The 25291-nt window shown below is 47.3% G+C and overlaps 1 protein-coding gene across 3 annotated transcripts in view; it reads left to right on the top strand.

Annotated features, from left to right (window-relative positions):
• The first annotated feature begins 2426 nt into the window (after positions 1-2426).
• PRDM16 (PR/SET domain 16) overlaps positions 2427-25291 on the top strand; it is a 473609-nt gene continuing 450744 nt past the window's right edge. For all 3 annotated transcript variants that reach the window (XM_044445479.1, XM_044445481.1, XM_044445480.1), the window contains exon 1: positions 2427-2547. In XM_044445479.1, the coding sequence (XP_044301414.1) occupies positions 2511-2547 (37 nt within the window). In that variant the 5' untranslated portion in view covers positions 2427-2510. The remainder of the gene's footprint in view (positions 2548-25291) is intronic.

Below are 25291 nucleotides of genomic sequence, written 5' to 3' on the forward strand. Positions count from 1 at the left end.
TTGAATACAGTGGTTTTACTCTTGCATAAATAGGATGCACTCAGAAGGTGTTAAGATTATTGGGGTACAGATTACGGAGTAGCTTTACCACCTTGCCACCAGCGGGTTTTCTAGAGAATTAAAACCTCCTTTTAAAAGCTAGTCCATAAAAAGACTAAATTCATAAAACTGTCTGAATTTTTTTTATGCATACTGAGAGAGTGTTGGAAAAAATTCCACTCGTTCTTCTTCTGTCCGTAGTCCCCCCCCACCTGCCAGCCCCCACTTTTTCGGAGTGGGAACACCCCCAGTCCTTCCTTCTCTCCTTCCCTCTTCTTAAAAATAAATACAGTTTTTTTAACGCCTTATGAGACAGTCTTTTGCTGGTTCTTTCTCTTAATCCCACTGCAAATGTGTGATTTGAATCTCCAAGGCACCCTTCTTAGTTAACCTGGCGCCTATTCTCGGGGGTCTCCATTTGAAGGAGATCCTACTAAATTCAGGATATACCCGCTTCACATTTCATCTCTTCCCAGTAGGTGTTTACCACCAATCATGAAGTTTTTTAAAAAAGCAAAACAAAGCAACAACAAAATAAGCCGTTCATATTTCTATTTACTTAAAGCACCCCAGTCCTGACAAAGAAACTTACCTCCTTGAATCTTTTTATAGCAAGTCCCCAGACCTGTAAAAAGCGAGAGTCCACAACATTCAGGTGCAAAGGCCATTATGGAATTAGCCAGGGAAGGAAGGGGTGAGAGGAGAAAACGTTAGAAATGTAGGAAGCGTGGCAGGTGAAGTTTCTTAGAACAGAGAATGTTATCGGGACAAGAGAAAGGAGTTTTTAGTCTCTCGATGGAAAGAAGGCATGATAAGACCAGAGGGCTGCTAGGTGGGCTTTTGCTTTTTGGGGGATAGGAGCTCCTCAAATTTGTCGTTCTATGGGGCCAGGATAGAAACCAGGAAAGGGGAAAATGAAGTCGTTGGGAGAGCGGGGAAGAAAAGGGAACGACCAAGCCCCGCGATCGGTGAGTTCCGTGCGCCTACGCGCCCTGGCCGCTCAGTTCAGTACAGCTGCGCCCCCATTTCACCCGAGTTCAGGAGCCGAGTCGAGTGTTCACACGTGCTCCCCAGTCCCTCTCCGAGTCGGACCGCATCAGCAGCGACCCGGTGGGAGTTACTTACCTGGGACTCAGGTCCCCTCGAAAGTGCAGCACGAACTGCGATGCCCGCGCGCTCAGGACCAAGTCCCTTTCGGCGAGGCGAAGGCTTACTTCAGAGTAAGCCAGGCTGGGGTTCAGGAGAGGATCGCAGCCGGGAAGTGTTGCCCATCAGTTCAGTATTTAATAAATACTCGGGATAAGGAAAAGACAGAGTTATTTGGAGCAAGAGGGGGTGGCGAGGCGAAAAGCAATACCCATACACAAATAGATCAATCAATCCATCCATCAATGAACGTGCATTTTATTGGAAAAGGGGAGAGGAATTAGAGAACAGCCTGGACCCTCTAAATCGTTAGGAAAGATGGTCGTTTTCGTATGGAGGGGAGAGCAAAAATGGAGAACTCTTTATTATAACCCTTTAAAAATGCGCTTGAGTTTAGCGCTTCCACCTTTTTAAATGACAGCGGGGCATAGCCAAATGATTCCCTCCCCAAATGCATAAGCCAGGAACTTCCTGTCTGTGGATCCCGCTGCTCTTTGCATTTCTAAGGCACAATTGCTGAGGAGTAAACTCGGTCGGACTCAGCGGCTCTTGTTTCCGAAATCAACCGCGTAGCTTTCCGCGGTTCGCCCCGGCGCGCCTACCTGGTGAGCCTTCTGTGCTGCCTAGCCAAAGAATCGGCTTCCCCATAAAACGGGGCCAGCGCTGCGCGCCCCGTCCCTAGTTCAATGGCAAGTCAGGGCTCTAGAGTGAGGCAGGGGTTTACTTGCGAGTAAGCATGCAGAAGCGCGGGCTGCAGAAAGGGGAGGGAGGGAAGGATCCCGAGAGTGGAGAAAGAACAGCGAGGAAGGGAGAAATGTCTCTGCGCAGGGCAGCGATTCACCGGCTCCCCCCTCAAGACATAACTTTGAATTATCAGAACGAGAAGCAAAAAAAAAAAAAAAAGGCAAAGTCACCTCTTTCGGGATGGTCCATCTTTAAATATTGTCCACAGGGAAGGGCAGCTTGGAAAGGGTTTGGAAGAGAGACGTTGCTTTTCTTAAAGGGGCAGATCAAGGAAGGGGGGGAGCCGGCGATGGTGCCGCGGGAGGAGGAGGGGGAGAGATAAGTGATCTGAAGAGAAGGATAGGACCAGAACAGGGAGCGGGTGGGGGAAGACGCGGGGGAAAGCGCGCACACACTCACACGCGCTCCCCAACCCCTGATGGTGATGAATACACTGCAAAGTTTTTTTGGCCCCGGAGAGGGTGTCAGATTGAATGCTCTGTGCGCATGTGCGAAGGTGTCCAAACTGACAATGCTGAGGAGATGAAGATAGCGCGGCAGAGCTGCTGCGGGTTCAAGGAGGGATCCACTCCGCCGGCAAGATGAGATCCAAGGCGCGCGCGAGGAAACTGCCCAAAAGTAGGTGCCCGTGCGCCGAGGGGAGAGCCCCGGCGAGATCTGGCGGCGGGGAGGGGGGAGGGCGAGCTTCGGGGCGCCCGGCTGCCTCCCCCGGGTGCGGTGCGGGGGCGCCCGGGACCAGGCTCCGAGCGCCGCCTCGGCTGGCCCCTTCCTCGCGGCGGCGGCGGCGGCGGGAGGACCAGCTGCGCCCGCGCCGGAGGAAGGACGGCGCCGCCGCCTCCGGCTCTCCGCCGGGCTGGCCGCAGTTTTTGCTCCGTCGAAGTTGGCGTCTCCGCTGCCGCCTTCCTGCTCCGCACCCCGCGATTGGCGGGGTTCACCCCCTCTCCGTATCTCGAGGCATTCCGGGACGGCGAGGGGAGGCGAGAGGAGGGGGGGTCGCGCACAAGGGTGGGGGAAGAGGCGGCAGAAGCGAAAGCCAAGGGCGAAGTTGCCGCTCGCAACTTTTTCCCTCCTCTCCCCGTCCCCGAGTCGTTTCCAAGTTCTTGTGAAATCTTTTTTTCCTCCTTTTCTAATTCCCCGCTTTTGAAGTAGTGGGCGCTCGAGATTCACGGCTGGCGGCAGCGGCGGGGTTTCCCTAGATCCGGAGGAGGTGGGGGGGCGGTCGTTGGGGGGCAGAAGAGAGAAATAAAACCACCGAGGCGAAGGGAGATTGAATGGAGAGAAGCGGGCAGAAATGAGCAAGCCAAGGGAGCTGGGGCGCCGGCCGTGACCTTGACACGGGTGGCGGTCAAATCCACACGTTCAGGCGCCTTTTGTGTTCGGGGATCTCTCTTTTTGAGGAGGTGACGGGCTTTTCTGGAGCTGAGGCTGGGGCACTTTTCCTCCCCCAAGCTGCTCCATTCCCTGTCTCCTGCTGGGGGGGGGGAGCGAGTTTTGCGGTGGCAAATGAATGTCTTCCTCTTTGCCCTCGACTTCTATTAACAAGTGCCAATTTTCTCGAATGCGTGTGCCATCTAACTGTCAAATGACCCCCCCTCCCCACCACCCCCTTTTAAAACTTTATCGCTAGTCTTATTATTGGAGTCAAAATAATTGTGGGCTTTGACACGTTCCTAAGTTGTTCCAGTGTTTGTGTGTTTGTTTTTAAGTTGGAGCTGCGTGGAGGTCAGCGCGTTTAATTTTTGCCTTTTGTCTGGCGAGGTAGGCTAGACTTGCCAGGCGCAATTGTCTGTATTTTTATTATTCCCATTCTTCCATTTTGCTCCGACCTCGTCTGTTGTTTAATTCTGCTAAATCCTGAATGCTAGGATTTTGTGCCACCAAACCTGCTAAGGGTAAAATACATGTAAATTCCTTTGCAAGCGAGGGGACAAACGTGATTCAGGTAAGGACAGTGGGGGACGGAGAAATGTGGACCCCCCCCCGTTGCTTTAATCCGAAATCCGTGCAAGTTCTGGGTTATTTCAACGGAATTTCTTTCCCGAGTATTCAACTTCGCGGCAGATCAGTTAGAAAACCTACCAAGACTTCAGTTCTATTCATACCTACCTAGCTATAAGCTCTCACGGTGACTTTCTCCTGAGCAGACAGGCAAAGTCTTGTGCAGTGGAGGTTGAAGTCTCCAAGGAAAAATAGCTTGGTTTTGAAAAGCCATTTTTGAAGCCTGGATTTTTTTGTTAAAATTTGGTGGGGGTGGTGGGCGATCCTTGCATGATCTCAGACGGGAAGAAGCCGGCCTTCTGTCTTACTCTGTCCGGGGTGGCTGCTTTTTCTCCCGCTCGGCTTTATTTATGATTCCCTGTGCCTTATTCCAGATCTCTCCAGTCCTTGTTCAAGGTCAAGACTATCTGAGTTTCGATACTTTCTCCCGTCATCTTCACGCTGCAGAAAATTGCTCACACTGAAATAAAGTTTCCTGTGGGGAACCCCAGGAAAGAGGTGGGATCCTAGAAAGATAGATAATAATCAAATGCAATCTCCAGATACAGGCTTATACCTTGAAATAGAGCGATCACAATCCGTATTAAAGTGTCCATGGCTTTTCGAGGAGAGCAATTCTTTCCTGATCCATCCAATTGCCGAGGGTTTTCTACCCTCCACCTTGAGGGGACTGTCTCCCCTGCACCCCCACAAGCAGAGTTAAAAACTTAGGTGGGTTTCAACCCATATTCCGCCCCACAACAGAAAACCCCGGGGGTCGAGCACTATAACACTTTTTTGATATTGCTGGCGCTCCTGTCAACCTGACCGGAGATTTTAACGGGCAAGGCTGTCTGTTTGCCCGGCTCCCAGTTTGCTTTTTCAGGGCTGCCACTGAACAAAACCCATTAAAAAGAGAAGCCAACATCCAAAGAAAGTCTTGCTGAGCTGTGTGTGTGTGTGTGTGTGTACGCGCGCGAATGAGTTTATAACTGCACAGAAGATCAGACCTATTGGCGCAGGGCTGACACGATGGCAAGGGAAGTTTCTTTGCAATTAATACCGTAATTTCCCAATAAACAGAGCTCCGACCTCTTGCACCGTTCGCATCTCCCTTCTCCCCTGCATTTTTTGAATAAATCCAGCTTCCATCAAGTTATTTCCAACATTTCTGTATTCAGACATTCCTCTCTTTCATGTGAGTGAGGTGCTTGGAGTGGCACGGCAGCCCATGAATATGTAATCCGAAATAAGTCAAGCATGTTATTCTCAGGTGTTTTGTGTGTGTGTGTGTGTGTGTGTGTGAGAAAGAGAGAGAGAGAGAGAGAGAGAGAAAGGACCGCAGCTTAAATTAATATTTGTCAGTTTCATCAGGTTGTGTTCTCCCCCTTGCATTCTTCAGTCCTTGGAACTGAAATTTCTTGGCCTTGGACAATTCGAATCCAAATACGTGCCAGCTTTTTGCCCGTAGTTTTTTTTCCCCCTTTAATGCACCAAGCTGTGTCTATTTGGTTTGTGAGTGTGTGTGAATGTCTGTGTATTCTAAGAGGACAGAGGACCGAAAGGAGAAAGAAAAGTGGAAAGATCTACACTTTTCCCCCCTACACTTTTGGCTGTGTTTATTTATTTATTTTAAAGGCACTCAAGGGTTTTTTTTTTCCTCCTTTCTACCCTTCGCCATTCACCACTTGATCCAATCTGGAAGCGTCTGTTTTGGAGGTCTTGATTGAATACCAGCCCCAGACTCAACAGTTTATAGCGCATGGAAAAGGAGGGGGGTGGAGAGAACAAAACGAGAAAAAACTAAAATAAAATACAGTAGTCCATGTTTCCAGATCCCGGGGGACTTTATCTGCAGAAAAAGATCGGCCCTGGTTTGCAAGCCATGTGGGTTTTCAGATCAAACATCCGAACAGATTCTCTCAGCCGTGGGCCTACGGTTCATTTTTGGTCCCTGTGCTCCAAAGCACATCGGTAAAAACAGCCTTTGGCGCCGGGGAGCGGGGGCTTGTAGGTAAAATAATTCAGCGCCCCTTCTGTCCCTGCAGCTGAGAATGTAGAAGCCGTGTATCCTCCCCTGTATTTTAATATACAGAGAGAGAGAGCAGAATTTGAATCCACTGGGCAATTGGAAAAGAGGTTTTCTGATCCTCTCCGCTCACGGTCCTGCTTTCCACCCAGTGCTCTTTACTGGAGACTAAATTTAAATTTGTTCTGCGGGGCAGCCCCGTCCCGGCAGGCCGTGAAGGTGGGCAAGAGCCGGCTGTCCCCAGGATTCATGCATTTTAGCCTTGAAGCCCCCACCACCCCCGGGAAAGCGGGTCCTGCGGTGGGGACGGAACTTGTAGGAAGTGGTCTAGGGCCCGACTCAGAATAGGACCCCCCCCCCCTAAAAAACCCAGCCTGGCTGCCCCTCTGCATTTTGCAACCGTGAAGTCACACGCGCGAGCGTTGAGAGACCCCACCTCAGGAGTCCGGCATGTGCGCTTGGACCCGTTGCATCGCTCCCCAGAGGCTTCCCATTGAGTTCAATGGGGTGGGGCTGCCGCCGCGAAGTAAGGACTGAGCTGCGTTTCTGAATGAATGGGTTCCAGCGCCCGGTGCGTGTCTCTCCAGGGAGCTGTAGGATTGCGGCTGGGGCGTTCAGGAGGAGGGGACGGGGCTGCCCAGGTGTGTTCCGGGGTCCTGAGGCGCACAAGCACCTTTCCCCGAACGAGCTGCCAGGGCTCTGGCTTAGGCTCCGTCTGGGAGTCCCTGCGCGCGGTTTGCCTGAGCCACAGATCAGGGCGAGACTGGCGTGTGGCTTGCACTGTGGAGCCGGAGCAGAGAACTCGGAAGCTGGACCTGGGTGGATGGAGGGATCTGATTATAGTAGGAGTGAAACTCTGAGTCAAATGACAGAACCGAAGAGCTAGAAGATTGAAAAATGTTTGAGCCAAGTTCCTCGAAGGGCGAGGAAGTTCATTTTAATTTTTACAGGAAGGAAGCCCCTGCACCCGCAATATGCCTAACCGTGCGTGCATCATGCCCCTTCGTCGTGCATGCAAAATACTTGCTTTCCCTGAATACTTTTCTTTCGGCCGCTTCAAGATTTTCCAAGAAGCTGAAATTGGAGCGGCTGAGCCAGCCGGGTTGGGCGAGCTTCAGCCCCGCCAGCGGAGACGGTGAGGGGGCTTTTTCTTAGCTCTGGTTCTCCGATCGCCCCCTTTCCGTTCTCCTTCTCCTCCCCTCGCTCGGCTTCTCCCACTAATCCGGAGAACATGCAAAATATTGTTTTGATGTGAGGGTGGGGGGGGGGAGGAGGCAGAGAAGCGGCGGGTTCCTGCCCCGAAGTGGATGGAGGCGAAGGCGAGTTGCATCCTTACCCCAATCAGACTTAGTAATAGAATACGGATAGGTCTCTGTGCATGCTCCTTAATGAGGTGAAAGCACCCCCCCCCCCAAAATTGCTTTTCCACAGCTGTAGAATGGAGCACAGCCAAAGCTGGCCTGTGTACGAATGCTTGGAAAATATCGCCAGAATCGGGGCTAATGCAAGACCGCAAGAGAAACGGGGCACCATCTTTGCCTGTCGGATTCTTCAGCTTAAAGCATGGCGCATGCCAAACCAGACAGGGCTGGGCTCTTCCTGGTGGCCCACGGCTCTCACCTTGGTCCCCCTGCGCCACTCGCCCCTGCACCTTGTCCCTGGGCCAGCCAGGTTCCGTGGAAGTGAAGGGTCTGAGCATCAGGTGTTCTTTCACGGGGCCATTGGCTGTTTTGCTCCAGGGAGTCTGCAGGAGGAAAGCCAAGGCTGCTTTTCCCAGCACGGGCGGAAAAACGTCTTGTCGCAACATCAGGATGGCCTTGCTGGCCAAGACGATGGCGGCTCATTCCGTCCATCATTCAGCTCCGAGCAGATCCTTCTCTGGCCATGCAGACGCTCCTGTCCTTGAAAACCCTGCTCAGCTCTCCTGCCTCTCCATTATTCTCAGCACAGTGGCTCTGAAAACCCCGTTCTCGGAGCTGCCTCTTGTCCCTTTTTCTTGCATTCCCGTTGCTGATTCCCCTGTGAAGCCATCCTGTACATACTTGTGGAAATAAAGCCTCGTCAAACATTTCTGGGTAAGCGCATGAGAGCGATCAGGGCATCTCCAGGCAGCAAAATTCCATACTTGTTAATTGTGTGGCGTACTTTTTCTTTGTCGATTTCATCCAGGGGGCCTTGAGTTTTGGAGTGATTCTGCGCTTGTGTGTAATATGAGAAAGCTTTCCACCCCTTCTCCATAGCCTTCATAACTTTATTACCCATTATGTCGCTCTTTCTTCCCCCTCCCTGCTTCTCATCTGCCCCCCAGTCAAACCAAAGCAAAACACAAACCCAAACGGCTCTCTTGCTAGGAAAGACGCTTCAGCTTGCTCGATCCTTTGGGCTGTGCTTTTTGCACCTTTCCCGCAATATCTATTTTTGAGATCAGAATTGCGACCAACCTTCTGGGAAGTGCTCTCCTTCCCTACACTGTTGAGGACCATGTGCTTGGTCCCTAGACCCAGACCCCTTTCGGCAGTTCTGTATCAGATCTGTGCATGGCCAAATATTTACAGAACAATTGCACGTGCATTTTGGCATTCCTACACACTCTTCTTTTTCTTTGTGGATGGAAAAATCAGTCATTTTGCCTTCTCCCAAATTCATTTTCTCTTTCTCTGTTTTTCTGTCTCATTTAAGAAGAAACCTTTCTGAATTTTGGTATTCTTAAATATAGATAGATAGATAGATATCACCCTCTCCCCCCCACACACACACACACTCACACTCCATTGGTCCCAAGTGGTCAATGGTCCTCGCCCAGATAGAAGGCACCATGGCTTGCCTGCCATGGTGAGGAACTTGCCAGGGAAAAAGCAAATCAAAGGCACACTTTTAAAAGCAACACACTTGAAACTCTTTGCCTGGATGGGCAATTTGTCAGTTTCACTTTCTCCCTCCTTCAGTGTTTTTGTAAAAATACTAATTGTCTCAAATTCCTTCCATCCTGTTTATGAAGAAATTTGCAACATTTGTTAGGGTGAGCTGAAGTGAACAATATACTGGGCCCCCTCCTCTCTCTCTCTCTCTGTCTGTCTGTCTGTCTGTCTGTCTCTCTGGTCATGAAATAAACTTACCTGTGCAAGGAAGGGAATCAAAAGTGTCTCCTGGTCAGTGAAGATTTTACAAGACACCAAGTTCTTGGAAAGAGGCAATTGAGCTGTGCTGGGGTGGGATTGTTGTCCTGATAGGTGAATGCTAAGGAGGAAAGGATGCAAAAGAGGAATTGTCCTGAGCTGCACACATGTGTGCGTGCGTACACACCCGCACACAAGCCGTGAGATGCAAGCAGAACCCTTTTGCGAAATTGCTGGAGAAAGAGCGTATGGTTTGAAGCTGTAATTCTCAGACCTCTTACACATTCTTGGTGTGCGAACGTGAGAACCTGTGAGCATCTTTGAAGGATCAAGTAAAGCCACTGCCAGTCAGCTTTGCTCATTGAGGAAAGCACCTTGTAGCCATCCGGGCTGTGCGAAAGCCCTAGACCAAAGCAGAAGGTTATTTCCTGGAACATTCCTAAAAGTTCCCTCTGCCTCCTTCCTTGATAACCCATAAAATCAAATTTCAGTCAAGCCTGGATTCAGGCCTCCTTTTAATTGAGAGGTCGGCGGGTGAGCTTGTGGGGCTATCCCTAAACACCTGTCCCCAAGGGTGAGCGTTTTTGTTAGTTTCACTTTCTCCCACATTTGTGTTCTTAATATTTCAAGTTCGGCCTCTTCTGGATAATAAGATCCTGGTGAACTTTGGTGAATTCTTATCCAAGCCAAAGTGAAATTGTGTTCCTATATACCAGCTAATTCAAAAGGTATAGCTTTTTACAGCATTGAAAGGTGGCAACTCTTAATTATGTATTAACGTAATTAAATACATGCAGATTCCAAGCCAGACTTTACAAGCAACACATATTCAAACTTCTGGGCCGGGCTGAGCAAATCTGTGTTTGCTTCTGGCACATTCAATTCCTTCCCCCCACCCCCACCCCCTTTCAAGTTCTTTTGTCCTGAGCATGGTGAGCTTTGCACATTTTTATTTTCTTGCCACAAATGTACAGAAACAATACCCTTGCACATTCTGATCTGTCGTCATACAAGTCATAGCAAATAATCTTTCAAAAGTGGCGAAAAGTTTCCCCACCTTTTCATTGCATCCTTAGGCATGAAACATGCGAGTTGATCTCTATTTTGTATTCCACTGACAGTTCTGAAACCAGGTGTATGTAGGACTCCTGGATTAATTAATGTGGATAATCAATATTTGACTGTGCCTGCATACAATAAGTGCGAGCTTGGTATTTTTTCCCGCAGTTTTGAGAGGCAGAGAAATATTAATCCACAGGCAGTGAATTAGAGGCAGACATCTCATGCCCGAACTAGGAACTTCCTGGTTCAAAGTGCACTTTTAACCACTGTGAGAGAAGAAAATGAAACGGTATTTACTTTATCAAGAAAAATAATAACCCAAGATCATAAAAGCCAGTGCTAGATTACATTTACTTCTGTCTCTGGGTCCCCACACCCTTCCCCAAATAGAATATCTTGGAATACTAGAAGTCAAGGTTACCCAATCAATTTGATTGTTAGCAAGCTTAAGAACCTCCACATAGGAAATATTATCGTACACAACAACATAATTAATGTATGGGTCACAGGAATATTGAATTAAATCCTTAGTCTATCTAACCCAATAATACAAACGCTCTTTGATGGCATCTCTGGATTTTGGACTTTTAGACTGAAGCTCGTGGAAATTGAACTTGGGACAGTCACCATGAGAGAAAATGTGTTCTACTGTTGACCTATGGGGATGATGTCCAACAGTTTAGGAAGCTCTTTTAAATTGTTTTCTTCAGGAGAATGGTTGCATTTATCTAGTGTGAGAATTCACCTCTAAGTTTGTATAATAAAACCAATTGCAGGGTGGCGGAAAAATTAAAATATCCATAAAAAGCGGCACCATAGAAATTAAAGCAAAACTGAAGACATACTAGGGGCTGATTCATCTTTCTTAAAATGCTTGTTGGAATAAAATAATCTTAAGGCCTATTGAAAAGTGGGGAAAGCTTGGATTTGACAAACTGCTCTTGGCGTGTTCTGCTGTGGTTTAGGCACCTTAATACCCCCTCCCCCCCAGTTCACACAAGCCACGCTTTGGTTGGTGGTGGGGGAATGAAGGGAGCCTGAAACCAAGCGTCAGTCATGAGTGGGCTCATAGGAGGAGAGCCAATTCCTAAGTGATGCTGGTGAGGATCTGATCGTGGATCATGCTGGTGAAGGTGGATCGAATGTGGTCCATCCAAGTTGGGCAGCTACCTTTCAAATAAGCTGGAATTTCTGGACTCTCTTCAAGGGTGGCCCCATGTAGAAGCTGGCCCTGTCAGGGGGAATGAATCACATCAGCTGCACAGAGATTTCATGACTGATGGAAGCATGCGTCTGAGGGAAAGCCAGTGATGGTCACCGGTTATACTCTATGCACAAGTTTATGGGGCCATTCCTGCAGCTGTGGGCAGGATCTCCTTGACTTATGCACAAGTTCGGTTCTTATATTCTCAAGCAGCTCTTACGGTAGAAAATCGCTTCCCATTTGTTCCATCCAGAGCTTGAGTAGGCCTGTGAAGGACAAGAATTTTGGAAGGAGTTCATTCACAGGGTTGCCATAATTCAGAAACACCTAGGGTTATGCAGGGAGATGGCCTCATTCTCGCTCTCCAAAGCACACATTCACACTGGAACTGGTTGTCTGAAGTGAGAGCATGTTGGGTGAATTAGAGGTGCTTGACAAGAGTGTAAAATAGTTTGGAGCTTTGATGTGGGGACAATCCTGCCCTTTATAGCAAGAGGAGGAAGAATGTATGTTAGAATCTACTTCCAGGTCCCAGAGAAGTTTGTGGCTCAATGTCCAAGTATTTTGACTTCGAAAGCAACCAGGAGGTGGCAAAAGAACCACGGCAAATCCCAGCCTTGGTTCGCCTTGTGGCGATTGCTGATCTTCCAGCCTCTGTGTTCCTTGTTTATAAAATGGGTGGCTTTTGATGCCTTTTGACCAGCTCTGCAGGCCAGCTTGAGAGTGATGGGTTAAAATCCTTGATCTGTTTATCCCTCAAGTAGGTTGGTAGAGATCCTGAACCACCGTTCTCTACTTGGCATGGGTTGAGTTCTAGTAAAAATTGAAGTAGTCCAGGCTGGCCTGCAACCTGCCCATGTCTGTGTTTCAGGCCATTCACACCGCTTCCACGAGAGGAGTAAATGTGGATTTGGCAGCTCAGTTCACATATGTGTATCTGTGGGTATAAATACAGTGGGTCAGGCACCCACTGGTCCCATCCGGGGGCATCCTTGTTTCATTGGAAGCTTGGAATGGACGCCAGTACAGAGGTACTGTTGCTATAATTGTGTGGCGCATGTATATGTTGCATACAGCTGTGCACATCTGGACGGGCTTTGGCTGTTCTGAGGGACGGCTGAAGGTCCGAGGACATGATCCGCAGGCATAGAATCACAGCATAGTAGAGTTGGAAGGGGCCAGAAGGTCATCAGGTCCACCCCACTGCCATTGCAGGACACCAAGTCACACCGTCCCGTCGAGTGATTGTGCACTTCCTTTTAGGGAATCCTGGAATGTAGCAATATGGTTGTGTGAACAGCTCTGGAAATGTAGATTGCTTGCTGGCTTGCCTGGAGGCCAACTTTAACCACTGAAACTGTGAGTTCAGGACCTATTCGTTGGTTTGATTGACTTTCTCCCCAAGAGTGTTTTGTTTTGGGTGTGTTATAAAGGTCTTGACTTCTAAATAAAAGGAGTGTTATCTTCTATGTATCAAAGAATACATCTTCTCCGTGCATATGTCTTTCTGAGTGCCAAATAAAGCACCTAATATTGAGGTTTAAGCAACCAGTTTCATCAGCTTTGTTTTTAAATAGCGTATCAGTTGATTAGTTAGTGGATACAACATTTTAAAATGGCTTTCCATGGAAGCCTCACAACTTTTGTATTAATGCAATTAATGCTCAATGCTAATGAGGCCTGGATTCCGGTGAGATGGTTGGCTTCTCTCTGTTCTGTACTCATTCAGAATGAGGAAGCGGGGTGCTGGTTGGGAAGCAATCCTGCAGAGAGTAGTAATAATAAAAATAACATTAACAATTGCACTCACACACCCAGTATGTCTAGGAGCAGGTTAAGCCAGAAACTTCGCAGGGAGTCTTCCCCTGCCATCCTGGCCCTTTGCACGCCCCGGCGGAAGGCTGCCCATCGCTGGCCTCGGTCCACTCCAGAGCCAGCTCTGGTTGAAGGGACCCTGCACAGAATGCGCCCTCGTGGCCCCCTCCCCCTTTGTCGCGCTGTCGGACTCTCCCACAATGCCCCAGTGTCCCACCGCCTCGGGGCACTATGGGCAGCCTGCCGCAATGAAGGCGGGCCTCAGAGGCCACTGCAGGGCGTGGCCCATCCCCTGCGCGGACACCAGTGCTCCAAGGGGCCCAGCCGGACCCCGCTAGTGGCCCAGGGGTGCTGTGTGCTGCCCCGTCAGATTCCGCAGTGGGTTTGCTTGCCATTGATCCACGGATGTGCTTGCCCAATATATGTCTTTGATTGCAACGCATGGGCCCCTTCCAGCAAATTGCAGAACGCTGTCTTTGGTGCCCGGTGAGGGCCAGGATCGGGACCCTTCTGTGGCTATAAACTTTTCTCACTGAGTTGTTGTAGAGACCCCCCCCCCCCTTCTTTGCTGCAAATGCCGTGGAGGTCACCTTACTCACAGCATAAAGAGTTCTTTGTCCCATGGGCTTACAGCGCTTGCTCTCTCTCTCTCTCTCTCTCTCGCTTTTCCGCTTTTTTCAGTTCCCTGATATGTTCAGGGAGGCCCAAGAAATAGAGAAGTCCGGAGGAAGCCCGTCTTCGCTTTGGGTGGGGAGCCACCCAGAAATAATCGCTCGCCTCTTCTGCTAATCCGTCCTCAAGTTCTTGGCAGCTTGGACTTCACTGAGAATCACAGCCTCTGCCCAGAACTTACGTGGAATGAAAGCTTAGCTAAGGAAACATTTTCCCCACGTCATTGCCATGAGTCCATCATGGGTTGTGGCCCACAATATGCAAAGAGTGCCCTTGGGCACGTGCAGAGATCATCGGTTGCTTCTGGCTCACCAGCTTGCCCTGTGCATCTAGGGGTAGGGGAGTTCCTATAACTTAACTTTAGTTAAAATATCCAGCATGTTTTCTATTTGGAGACTTCTGCAATGGGACAGTCTCCAAAAGTTTTAAATAAATAAATACAAATAAAATTTTACATTCACCTCTGACCAGCCAAACTTCCCACAACAGATCTTGAGAACAGACCTGGGAAGATTCTCCGCTGGAGACAAAGAACCTTTCTCACTGGACTGCAATTTTCCATTTTATCTGTGGGGTGGTAATAAGAATAGGGTGTTTGTTCAGACAGTGCTTAGCTGGGCTACAGGGTCAGACCAGGAGGGATGGGTTAATGATGCCGCAAGCTGCTGCCTGCTTGTTTTTTACTCAAAGGGAAATGTGTGGAGCCATGAACCGGATTGGGACAGTGTCCCAGAGGCAGATGGATTGTCTTCTCCCTCTGTGCCCAGAATCCTTCCCAAAACTGCCTCTGTGGCTCTTTGTGGTCCCTAAAGCCCCAGCGGCACAAACATTCCTTTTCAATGATTTTTCATAGTATTGTAAATTGCCACGCAGGTAATCAGTTTTCAGAGGGGCTGCAGTGAGATAGTGAAGGGTTAAATTTCCCCTCTTCATACAATGTGGACTCAATGCAGATTGCCCTTTCCATGATTGTATTGATTGATTGATTGATTGATTGATTGATTAGCTTTATAGCCTGTTGTTTTACAACAAACACCAAGCAACTTACATCATTCTCCTCCTCTTGCTTTCCATCTTATCCCCACAACAACAGCCCTGGGAGGTAGGCAGATTGGGCTGAGAGGCTGTGACTGGCCCAAGGTCACCCTGTTGATTCCATGGCTGAGTGGGGACCAGAAGCCAGGTCCCCTGAGTCCCAGTCCCGCGCTCTTAACCACTACACCACACTACCTCTCTTGCTTTTGAGGAAAATAACTTGCATGCCCCCTCTTTAACATAATGTACAAGTTGACCTGAAGGCTGAGTCTCTATCAAGTTGGCAATGAAATAATTCTAGTTTACCCTCCCTTTTAAATGTGAGAAAGCAACTGTCAACGTAAATGACAATCCGGTGCATTTCAGGATTTTGTTTTTGGGTTTTTTTTTAGTATTTTTACTGTGTACAACCTTGCCACCGAAAACCCCGAAACCATACCATTAACCTCATCCCCCAAACATCACAATGTTTGAATCAAATAAAAAAAGGTCTGTAAGGCTAAGTACACATATATACTATATACCCCAAAATGCTAGTGTACAGCGCTTGGGTGCTGAGTCCTCCCTTTGTTTCTTTTAAGCAGCAGACAGGTCTTGGCAAAAAGCACTTTATTTCCAGAGGACAGCCAGCAAAGTAATATCCAGCCAAGAAAGAGCCTCTGAGCATGCACGGCAGTTGGTTGAACCCCCCTGGAAACTATTTCTGAAAATCTTCCTTTCCAGTAACCCGCTGGGTGTGCTGGAAGATGGGCAAGGCCCCTAGCGCCACATGGACCCCTAGTTGGCCAGTCCTTCTCTCCCAGAGCTGCATCATGGGGGTCAAGGATTGGTCCGGGTTCTTCTGGCTTGTCTCCCATATTCCCTCTTGGCTCTTCCAGACCCTCTCGGCTCTTCCGGACCCTCCTGGTTCCTGGAGTCTGGCTGAACTTGAGATCAATTCTTCCTCCACTATCTCTACCTCTGTGGCCTTCATTTCCCAGCTCGTGCTACCCTCATCCAGGAAAGCACATCAAGAATAATGACCTCTGGCACCTCCCCACGAAAAGAGCACACCGCCATTATTAAACATAATTATGTGTAGATGTCAAGAACCGTTGCAGAACTTCTGAAAGAGCACTCTCTAAAGGAAGTAGAAAGGATGGCAGTTAGAAGCATGGCCTTTCTGGTGCTTGCCCCCACCTTAGGAATGGGCTTCCTAGAGAGGTCCGCTTGGCATCATCACTGCTTTCATTTTGGCACCAGGCAAAACCTGTCCTCTTTCACAGATATTTAAAGGCCTGATGTTTACCCTGCTACTGGCAGGTTTTTTCTTCCCCCTTTCCTTTCCCCACAATACTTGGAATTGTGCTGTTCTATGAATGATCACCATTTGCTCCTCAGAGAGGCCTGTTGGGCTATTCAGTAGCCTATAAATTTGAAAATAAATAAAATAAACACACTGCCCACCCAATTGATCCATTTGGAAGATGCACTGAAGGGTCGCCCATTTAAAAAAAAACACAGACATTTGATTTTTACCCTGCACACTTTGCATTATTGCAGGTGGCCGTGTGCCATTCCCATCTTGTAAGAAGATCCTTTTAGCTGTCACAAGGGGTGTGGAAAATTCCAGCCTGATTTGCCAGGCCTTTGTTGCCAGAAATGGGATTTCACAAATTGTTGGTCCAAGTTGGGTGGGAGGCAGGAAGGGAATCGCTCAAGAATTTAACCTCTCTGTGAAGGAGAAGTTCTAGCAGGTGGATCAGGTCTTAATTTGGAGATGAGCACCTGGGGTTTTGGAAGGGATAAAATGGTTTGCATAGTTCTGGGAGGTAAGGATGGACTCTGGTTTGGTTGTACAGCATGTGCTTTGCAGGCTGAAGGCCCCAGTTTGACATCCCCTGATAAGGCAGGGAGAAAAAAGAACTCTCCAGAACTCTGGAGAATAGCTGCCAGTTGGTGTCAAGTGTACTGGACTCGGTAGACCGATGCTCTGACTCACTATGAGGTATCTTCCTATGTCCCTGTGTCTCTGGCGGGGGGGAGCAGGTGGCAGGTCAGTGGTGTCCAGTCAGGTTCTGCAGCACCTGGGACAGCTCCCATGGAAGGCAGGTGTGGCTCTGGTGGAATGGAAAACTCAGAAGAAGCACTCAAGCAAGATATGACATTTGCCTGCATTCATTCATTCAAGTTGCTTGGGAACATGTGTTTTGATGATGTTCTGTGACCTCTGTAGTCTTTTCCAAAAGAGAGAGTTTAGAGGATCCAGGATTGGATGGGAAGAGACGGAGCTTGTGGTACAGCATCCTGGCAAGACAATCTTGTTTCAAAATATCTTTGGAGGACTTGTTTCAAGATATCCTTGAAGGCACCTCTGTTTATGAAAGGTGCAAAGTGTTGAGAGGAGGGCAACAAGGATGATCCAGGAAACCAAGTCCTATGAGGAGAGGGTGAAAGAACTGGAAACAATTCACCTAGGGAAGAATGAGGGGAGAGAGGCGAGTGCTCTTCAAGAAAGGCTGTCACAAAGAGGAAGGCCAGGAGACACGGAATCATGAGCTCAAGTGACAGGAAACCAGATTCCAACTAGATATCAGGAAGAACTTCCTAACTATTAGAGCAGTAAGGCAAGGGGACCCATGGCCCAGGGAGGTGGTGAGCCCTTCCACACTGGAGGCATTCAAGATGTAACTAGACAGCCATCTGAGAGGGATGGATGAACTTGGTGTGTTGCACTGAGCCCAAGGGTTGGACTCGCTGGCCTTCTGGCCCCTTCCCAGTCTTCTTTGATTCTAGGAGCAGATGGAACAAATTGTTAAATGAAGAGGTTCTTGTAAGACATCATCCAGAAATTGGGAAGACTCAGATCTTACCTGTGAAAGTCAAATTGTTGAAGGGACCTGGGATGATGTAGTTTGGCGTTTGGGAGATGGAGCTAACAATGAGGTGAACTTGGTACTCAATTCACATTGGTGTGAATGGACCGAGTATTACAAATATGCCATCTGTCTCCAGCGCTCTTGCCTCCAAGGGGAACCAGCTCTAGAATTGCTTATAAATCTCCCACTCTATAGATATTTTTCTGCATTACTTCTCTGGATGTTAACTTGGCCCCACCCAGGATTCCTTGCTGCCTCAAGGGAAGGACAAAACCGTCTCCTGCCATTGCATATAAAGAAGCAACCAGATGGGCAGCAGAATCTTCTTTGAAGGAATTTTTATGTATTATTTATTATTAAAACGTTTCTATGCTGCCCCATTCGCCGAAGCCTCGGGGCGGCTCACAACATAAAATTAAAATACAAGAAATAACAATATAAAATAAGTCGCCCTGAATTGTGTTAACCGCCACACTGTAGGGTAGCAGAAAAGCGTAGAGGGTACAGGGCAACTCAGGTGAGACACACGTGCTGTCTCCAATACCTGGCCCCCATTTCTGCTGCCCAGCCCCAAGGGTTTGCGACCCGAGACTGCTGCCTCAAACTGTCCCATGCTGGAAGCAGCCCCCAGTTGTCAGAAAAGGCCTCCAAGAAAATTCATAGCCATTATCATTATCTAAGTCAATATCCTGTATCCACACATGTAATGGCCTCATCCAACGGATAGTCCTTGGCTATGTTCAGAGAACATGGCAAGGCATGGTCTATTCATTCATGTTTTACCATTGCTGTTTTGTAATGCTGTTAGAACCCAGTTCCAGTATTTCTAAGGTAAGTCCTTAGAAACAATGGTTTGTTCGGTTGTTTCTCTGTACCACTGTAGCTTGTTGTGTCGTCTGAGCTCATGATTGTGGTTTCCACCGTCCTGTTATGGAATTGCCAGATTTCCCTGGAAAGAGTGGCAACTTCAGGAACCGCTCTGGCCATCCAGTCTCTATGGAAAAAGAGGAGTCGGGTGACATTAGTAGAGAGCGATGCTCCTTGGGTTGAATTTCAGACGCAGTGGCTGATGGACATGTGCCAACTGCGAGCAGCGAGGGTGGAAACTATGGTTATGTGGGGACTGCAATAATGTAGAAACCACCTGATCGTCTGTTGGGTAGATCATGGTAAAAAGCCACAAGCCAGGGTAAAAAGGTGATCTGGCCCTTCTCATTCCACCTTTCTGCTTTTCCTTGCACGTTTTCTACAGTGGAACACCCACCCACCTCTTTTTCCCTATTTCTTGCTCTCCCCAATCAACTCCTTGGAAAGCGAGCTTGCTACTAACTGTTCTGTCTTGCCCCTCACCAACAGTTTGATTCAATTAGGTAATTAGAAATACTTAGGGGGTTCTGATCTGGTAATTGAAGTGATGTATAATTACAGTCTGAATCCAAATTATCCAGGATTAAAAGAAAAATCTTACTTTTAAATGAAGTTTTGCTCTTTTCCCCTTGTACCCCTATGCTGAAGTAGTCTTTGATTCAATTCATCACGTTTCCCCAGGGGAGAAGAAAGTTGAAGGCATTGGCAACAAAGAATTCACTTTCCCAAGAAATAAACACTTTAAAGGGATTTGAGCCTTCCTGAGTTGGTTGGCGTTAGGCTGGATCTGAATCTAGCTTCTGATGACAAAGTATGGCAGCCACTTGGTCTATTTTACCTGTTCCATCATGTCCAGCACAATTCCGGTCACTAAATGACTCTAATTACAGGACAGAACTGCACCTGAAGATGGGCATGTGTGAATGCAACTCCGTCCTTAAAACACATAACCCATCTCACCTCAATTGCACCCAGGGGGAATCAACCTAGTTTGGGTGCAGCATGGGCACGGTCGTCTCTCCCATGCAAGATGCACACAGACTTCTGCACACAACCCCTTGCAACGTTGCTATCCACCATGGAGGGAAACACGCAAGGATAACACACAACACGCACCCTTTATGGGTAACAGTGCGCTTGCTCTCCCTCCCTCCCTGAGTGTGTGTGTTAATTGGACTCTTCCCTCACATAACAACCCTGATCTAACACTCTCAGCTCTCATATGCACACGTACACAGAGAGCAAGAGTGTGTGCGGGTCCTTGCTTGCTTCCAAGAACAGTGTAGAGTTTGCCTTCAGTATTTGTGTACTGCATTTTGAATGGCCAAATCAGTTCACATATTGTTGTCACTTGTCGCATGTTCCTGTAAGGTTTGCTGTTGCTACATGTCAGGAGGTTGCCGCCAACTTCTGATGTGCCCATGAATGGACACCCTCAAAAATGTCATGTCCATGACAATCCTTCTCAGCTCTTGCCAACTCAAGGCTGTGGCTTCCTTGATGGAGCCCACCCTTCTCCTATTTGGCCTTTCTCTTCTTCATCTGCCCTCGACTTTGCCTAGCATGAGTGTCTTCTCCTGGGAAGTTTGCCTTCTCAGAACATACCCAAAGGACAACTCCTTCAGTCTTCTCAGTGCTGCTTCCAGAGGAAGTTTTTTATTTTATTTTATTTTATTTTATTTTATTTTATTTTATTTTATTTTATTTATTTATTTGGGGTACTTTTAGGCCGTCCAATCACGCTGAGTCTCTGGACAGCTCACAGCAAATCCAAATTTTAAAATTATTCATTAATTTATTGAGATATTTTTATCCCATCCTGTACGAATCGTCTCCGGACGGCTTACAGTGTGATGCAGAAGTTCTGGCTTGATAGTCCGAGATATTTGCAAAGCACCATGTTCTGAGCACATCCATTTCCGCCCGTCAGCATTCTTCACTCTCCAGCTTTTACAACCTTATGTAGTGGCTGGGAGAACCGGAATATGCATGATTCTGCCCTTGGTCTACTGTGAAACATCCTCCAGCTTGACCATCTTCTCTCGTTCCTTCACTGCTGCCCTTCCAAGGCTCAGCTTTCTTCAAATATCTCGGCTGCAGTTTCCCTTTGAAGTGATGCCTGAGCCAAGATATACAAAATCATTCACAAGTTAGTCTTATTATTCCTGTACTGCAGACAAGACAATTTAGCAAGATTGGCTTGGCCTAATGCCACGGGTAGAACAATCCAAGACACATCTACTCAGAAAGAACCCCAGTTGAAATCATGGGTGCCAGTGACATAGGACAGCGGCCTTAATAATCATGATTAACATTCAGAGAACTTCACCTGCATTCTATAGTTGTCATCCTCACAACAATCACATTTAGACGTTGCTCGCTTTCACACTTCCATCCATTCAGGTCAGTTAAGTATTTAGGAATCAAAGCTCATGATCCATAAGGAACATTGTATTGAAAAATATCTGGAAGAAGTCATTGGCTTCAATATGTCAGTTATCCACATATTGTTGGCCTTCGGCTCCCATCAACATCAGCCAGATTGTTAAATTTAGGGATGATGGAAGTTGTAGCTCAGTGACATCTAGAGAGCAATGGGTTCCCCACCCCTGTACTCAAAGTACTGCAATCCCAATCTGCACGTGAAGGCTGTGGACAGAAAAATACAGGGGTAAATTTGAACGGTCACTTGGAATTTTGGACTTCATTTAGCTGGACTAATCATAGTTCGAGACGTTCATAGTTCACCTGTTGCCACAAGTCACCTAGGTCATCTTTTCAGGACTGGCGGGTCCCTGCTGGGAACATCCTCCACCAGCTATTTCCTCAGCAGCCAATAAGGATAAGCAAAGTCTTCCACAATGTCATAGTGAGCTTCCCCTTGAGGGAAGGAGAGCTGGTTTTGTTTTATTTAACAACACCTGCAAAGGTGGTGTTGTGTTAAGAGTCTCTTATAGATCTGAGAAGTAACTGCGGTTGTGAAGACAGGCTGACCTCCCTCCTCCCCATGGGACTAACCATCAGTCTAAACACCAGGAAGGAAGGGCTGGGCCAACCAGGGACATACAAATACACCTGAGTTTGTATTTATAGCTATTGGGCCTTAGCTATTGGACAGTCTAAAAATGAATCAAATATGGCCCTTTCAAGTCTCCTAGGTTTTCCAGAGGGAAATAATATTTGGTTCATCTGGTGAGGCCAAGGATGAGATTTGGAGTCTTCTCCATGCATACCCTGTGTCCTGGCCCTGATGTAGGCCGGTCCCAAGTCTTGCAACGGACCAGGTGCAAACATCTAACATGCCAGGACTCAACTTCAACCCAAGCCCTCTTCCCAGTGGCCGCCTTGCACTGGGAACAAGCTCTGAAGCCTGATGCAGATGGAGTCCTGTATTGAAACAAGAACATCAGTTCCCCAAGAGCCGGTCCAAATTAGCAGAACTCCAAGATTTTCCCTTCTTCCCAACCACCTCAAAGCTTGTCCTCAACTATCTTCCTTTCCCCCTCAATGGTTTCACACAGACATTCTGTCCTGCCAATGGGGATCTGAGACAATTTAGCCATCATCTTTAGGTAACATGTGGAGGGGCAGAGGAAGGCAATATTTGTCTAACAGTTAACGGTCTGCTTTTTCTAAAGTGTGAAGTGGGGGAACATGCTGGGGTTGTGGGGAGAGAGAGAAGTGTATGTGTCAGCCATTAGTGAATGCTCTGCTTATTTTATATCAATGCTAACACCACGAAAATTGGCTTAATTATATCAGTGGAATGTTTCTTTTTCAATTCTGCATGCAATTAGTCCATCTTGCTGGCTGCAATTTATTTTAATAAAAAGTAAACTGGTGGCATGTTCGGCTCCTCGTCCCCTGGGGACAAATGCGATTGGTGTGTTTAATTTCATTAACAACAATGCGGCCTACTGGAAAAAAAGGATAAAATCTGCTTTCTAGGGCTTAAACACCGACATTTGAAACAAATCATTACTGCATTACCTGTCACACCAGTAATTCCAGAATCTAAGACGAAAATATTATTACTGATTTTATAACCATTTATCAGTGGGTCTATTAAGATAATTTGTAATATAATAACAACAGTAGTAGTAGTAGTAATAATAATAATAATATAATGGTAATGTCTGGGTGCTTGATTTTCCTTTAAAAAATACCTGTATTGTCATCCAATCTAAGTGGTTCATTCTCATAGGCATAGGCACTGTTTCAAAGTGGAATATCTTTAGAGTTTTGGCCTTCCATTTCCAGTTAGAAATTGGGATTATTAGCTGCCAAAAGAGCACAGTTTGAATTTTCTCCTTGTGGATCAGATTTGGTTATTTCCTGATTTGGGGTGTGTGATGGTAGCCTGTGGTTATTGGGTGATGACAAAAGTGTGCTGGGGCGCATGACTGGAAGAACTTATGGCCATGGAAATGCCTTTCTGGAAAGCGAGGAGAAGGGCTTGTAGGCTCTGGTGCATTTTAATCTCTTGCTGATGAGAAATTGTAGCTCTTTCCCCATTGGGTCCACTCCGCCATGTTGAGACAGATCTTAAGATAAGCCGATTTCTAGTCTTCCAAACTGCTGTTCAGGATCCAACCCGAACTCTCAAACAGTCACAAATTACCTTCATGCACTGACCATGGTGGTGCCCTTGGGCTTTTGCCACTGAAATCCCATGCAGTTTTTAAAATTATTTTTGCTGTTTGCTTCCACTCATAATGCAAATTGGTGACTGGATAGTGCATGTCAGAACAATTGTTCAGCACACACATCATGGTCGATTCATTTTTATACTAATTAAACTGTTGCATCATTCTCCAAAGGATTATGACATTTGGAGTTTGGTGCTACTGGTAATTCTTGGATAATTCTCTAGTACTCCATCAGAAAACTACAGTTCCCAGCATTCCCTGGGGAGATGGAAAGGTCGTGGTTGTATGTCTGCAATACAATGCAATGCTGCTGTGAGCACAAAACTTTCGCCTGGACTGTTATGCACGTTTAAGAATCAAGACAGCCAACTTTTTGAATGAAACAGATCTGGTTTTCTTGGGCAAAGTTCTACAGGGAAGGATCAGTGTGATGATAATTAGTCATGTCTTGGGTACAAAGAGGCTGGGCACCATATTTGGCTCTTTCTCCAGTGCTCCCTTACCCTTTCCGCATCCTCGTGCACTTATTGGTAGCTGCTCCAAGGTCATCCAAGTGAGTGCGGAAGATGAGTGTGTGTTGGAACTTGGCCGAGTGTGGAATCCACTAGCTTTTCTTATCCCGTAGCTGATCAACTGTGGGCTAGCTAATTGGTGGATAGGCAAGGCCATCCAGCCATGCCCCATGCTTTTGTGAAGCGTAGGCAGAGCTACTGCTGTTTGGCCCAGTAGCTCTTGACCAGTGATGGGGAACATGGGTGTCGTAAGCCGAAGCGTTTGGAAACCTCTGGTTGCCCACATGCCATACCTCTATGTACGCCTCTCCAGCTTTAAGTAGAATGATGGCTTTGCTTTATATTCTCCTGCAATATCTTGCAATAAAGGAACACACATCTGGCAGATCATCACACCTTGTTTTATTTGATCAAATACAAATAAAATTGATTTTAAATCCTAGCATGGCATAAATAACTCGCTTTTTATGGAGCCGTTGATGTTTTGTGGAGAACTTCGTAAAGGCTACAGTGCAAAGAGTTTTGTCAAGGTATTTTTATTGCTCAAGAGAATGAGAATGAGCACTGATTCGACTGCGGGGATTTATTTTTTGCTTTTGTTTTTAAACATGATGTGCATTTCATCGCACAACTCTGCAAAGGAAAGCAGGATGGAGGAGAGGGATGAGTGAACCTGTCAGTTTCATTCTAACACCCTGCTCCCCGAATAGCCCTCATCCCAGGTTTGAATGAATTTGCAAATATCCCAGGGCACAGTCTGAAGATACGAGGAGGCCACCTTAAAAATGCCAAGCTATTCTGGAGTCAGCATTTGGAGGGGAGGCCAACTGAAAGCAGCCCCCTGGAATTCCATGATGGATGGAAGGTGGGATTGACATGGAATGAATGAATGAATGAATTCTTATTTTAAAAAATACCACCCAATGGAGATCTCAGCCGTGCCTAGTGGAGAAGCCCCAAAGCACCTTCTTCCATCAATTAATATGGAAAACAACCCACTTTGTAGTTCTCATGCACACAGAAATGAATGGGACCAGTGGCACAGAGGGAATATCTCGCCATCAGGGCTTCTTTGGAGAAGCAGCACCTCATTGCGCAATCGAGGTGGTGAGCAGGTTTCCAAGTCTTGCTACCATTTGAAACAGATTAGCAGACAGGAAGTCAGAAAATGAGAAAAAATGTCAAACCGAGACTGACTGCTCCCTTGCCTTTGACCGAGTTCTTCCTTTACACTGGAAACACTTTAAATGCTCGCTTGTCTTTCATTCCTCCGTTTGGGGGAAAAGGATGCTTGTACTTCTAAATAAACACTGAAGAGCTGCTGGCTTTTGGTCAAGCTCAAAGGTTTACTGGTTGAACCTGTGCAATCAGAAAGCAAGCACAGGTTCACAGGTTCTGTTTTGTAAGCCGCCCCGAGGCTCTTTGCGAATGTGGCAGCATAGAATTTTTTTAAATAAATAAATAAGCACAACTGAGTAGTTTTGTTTATTAATTACAACCTCCTGAACTCCAGAGGTTGCCCCAAAACTGTGGGATGGAGTGGCATAAACAGTGGGTAGATAACAT

This window comes from Varanus komodoensis, unplaced genomic scaffold, assembly GCF_004798865.1.
Source record: "Varanus komodoensis strain SLA01 unplaced genomic scaffold, ASM479886v1 scaffold48, whole genome shotgun sequence".
Lineage (NCBI taxonomy): Eukaryota > Metazoa > Chordata > Lepidosauria > Squamata > Varanidae > Varanus > Varanus komodoensis.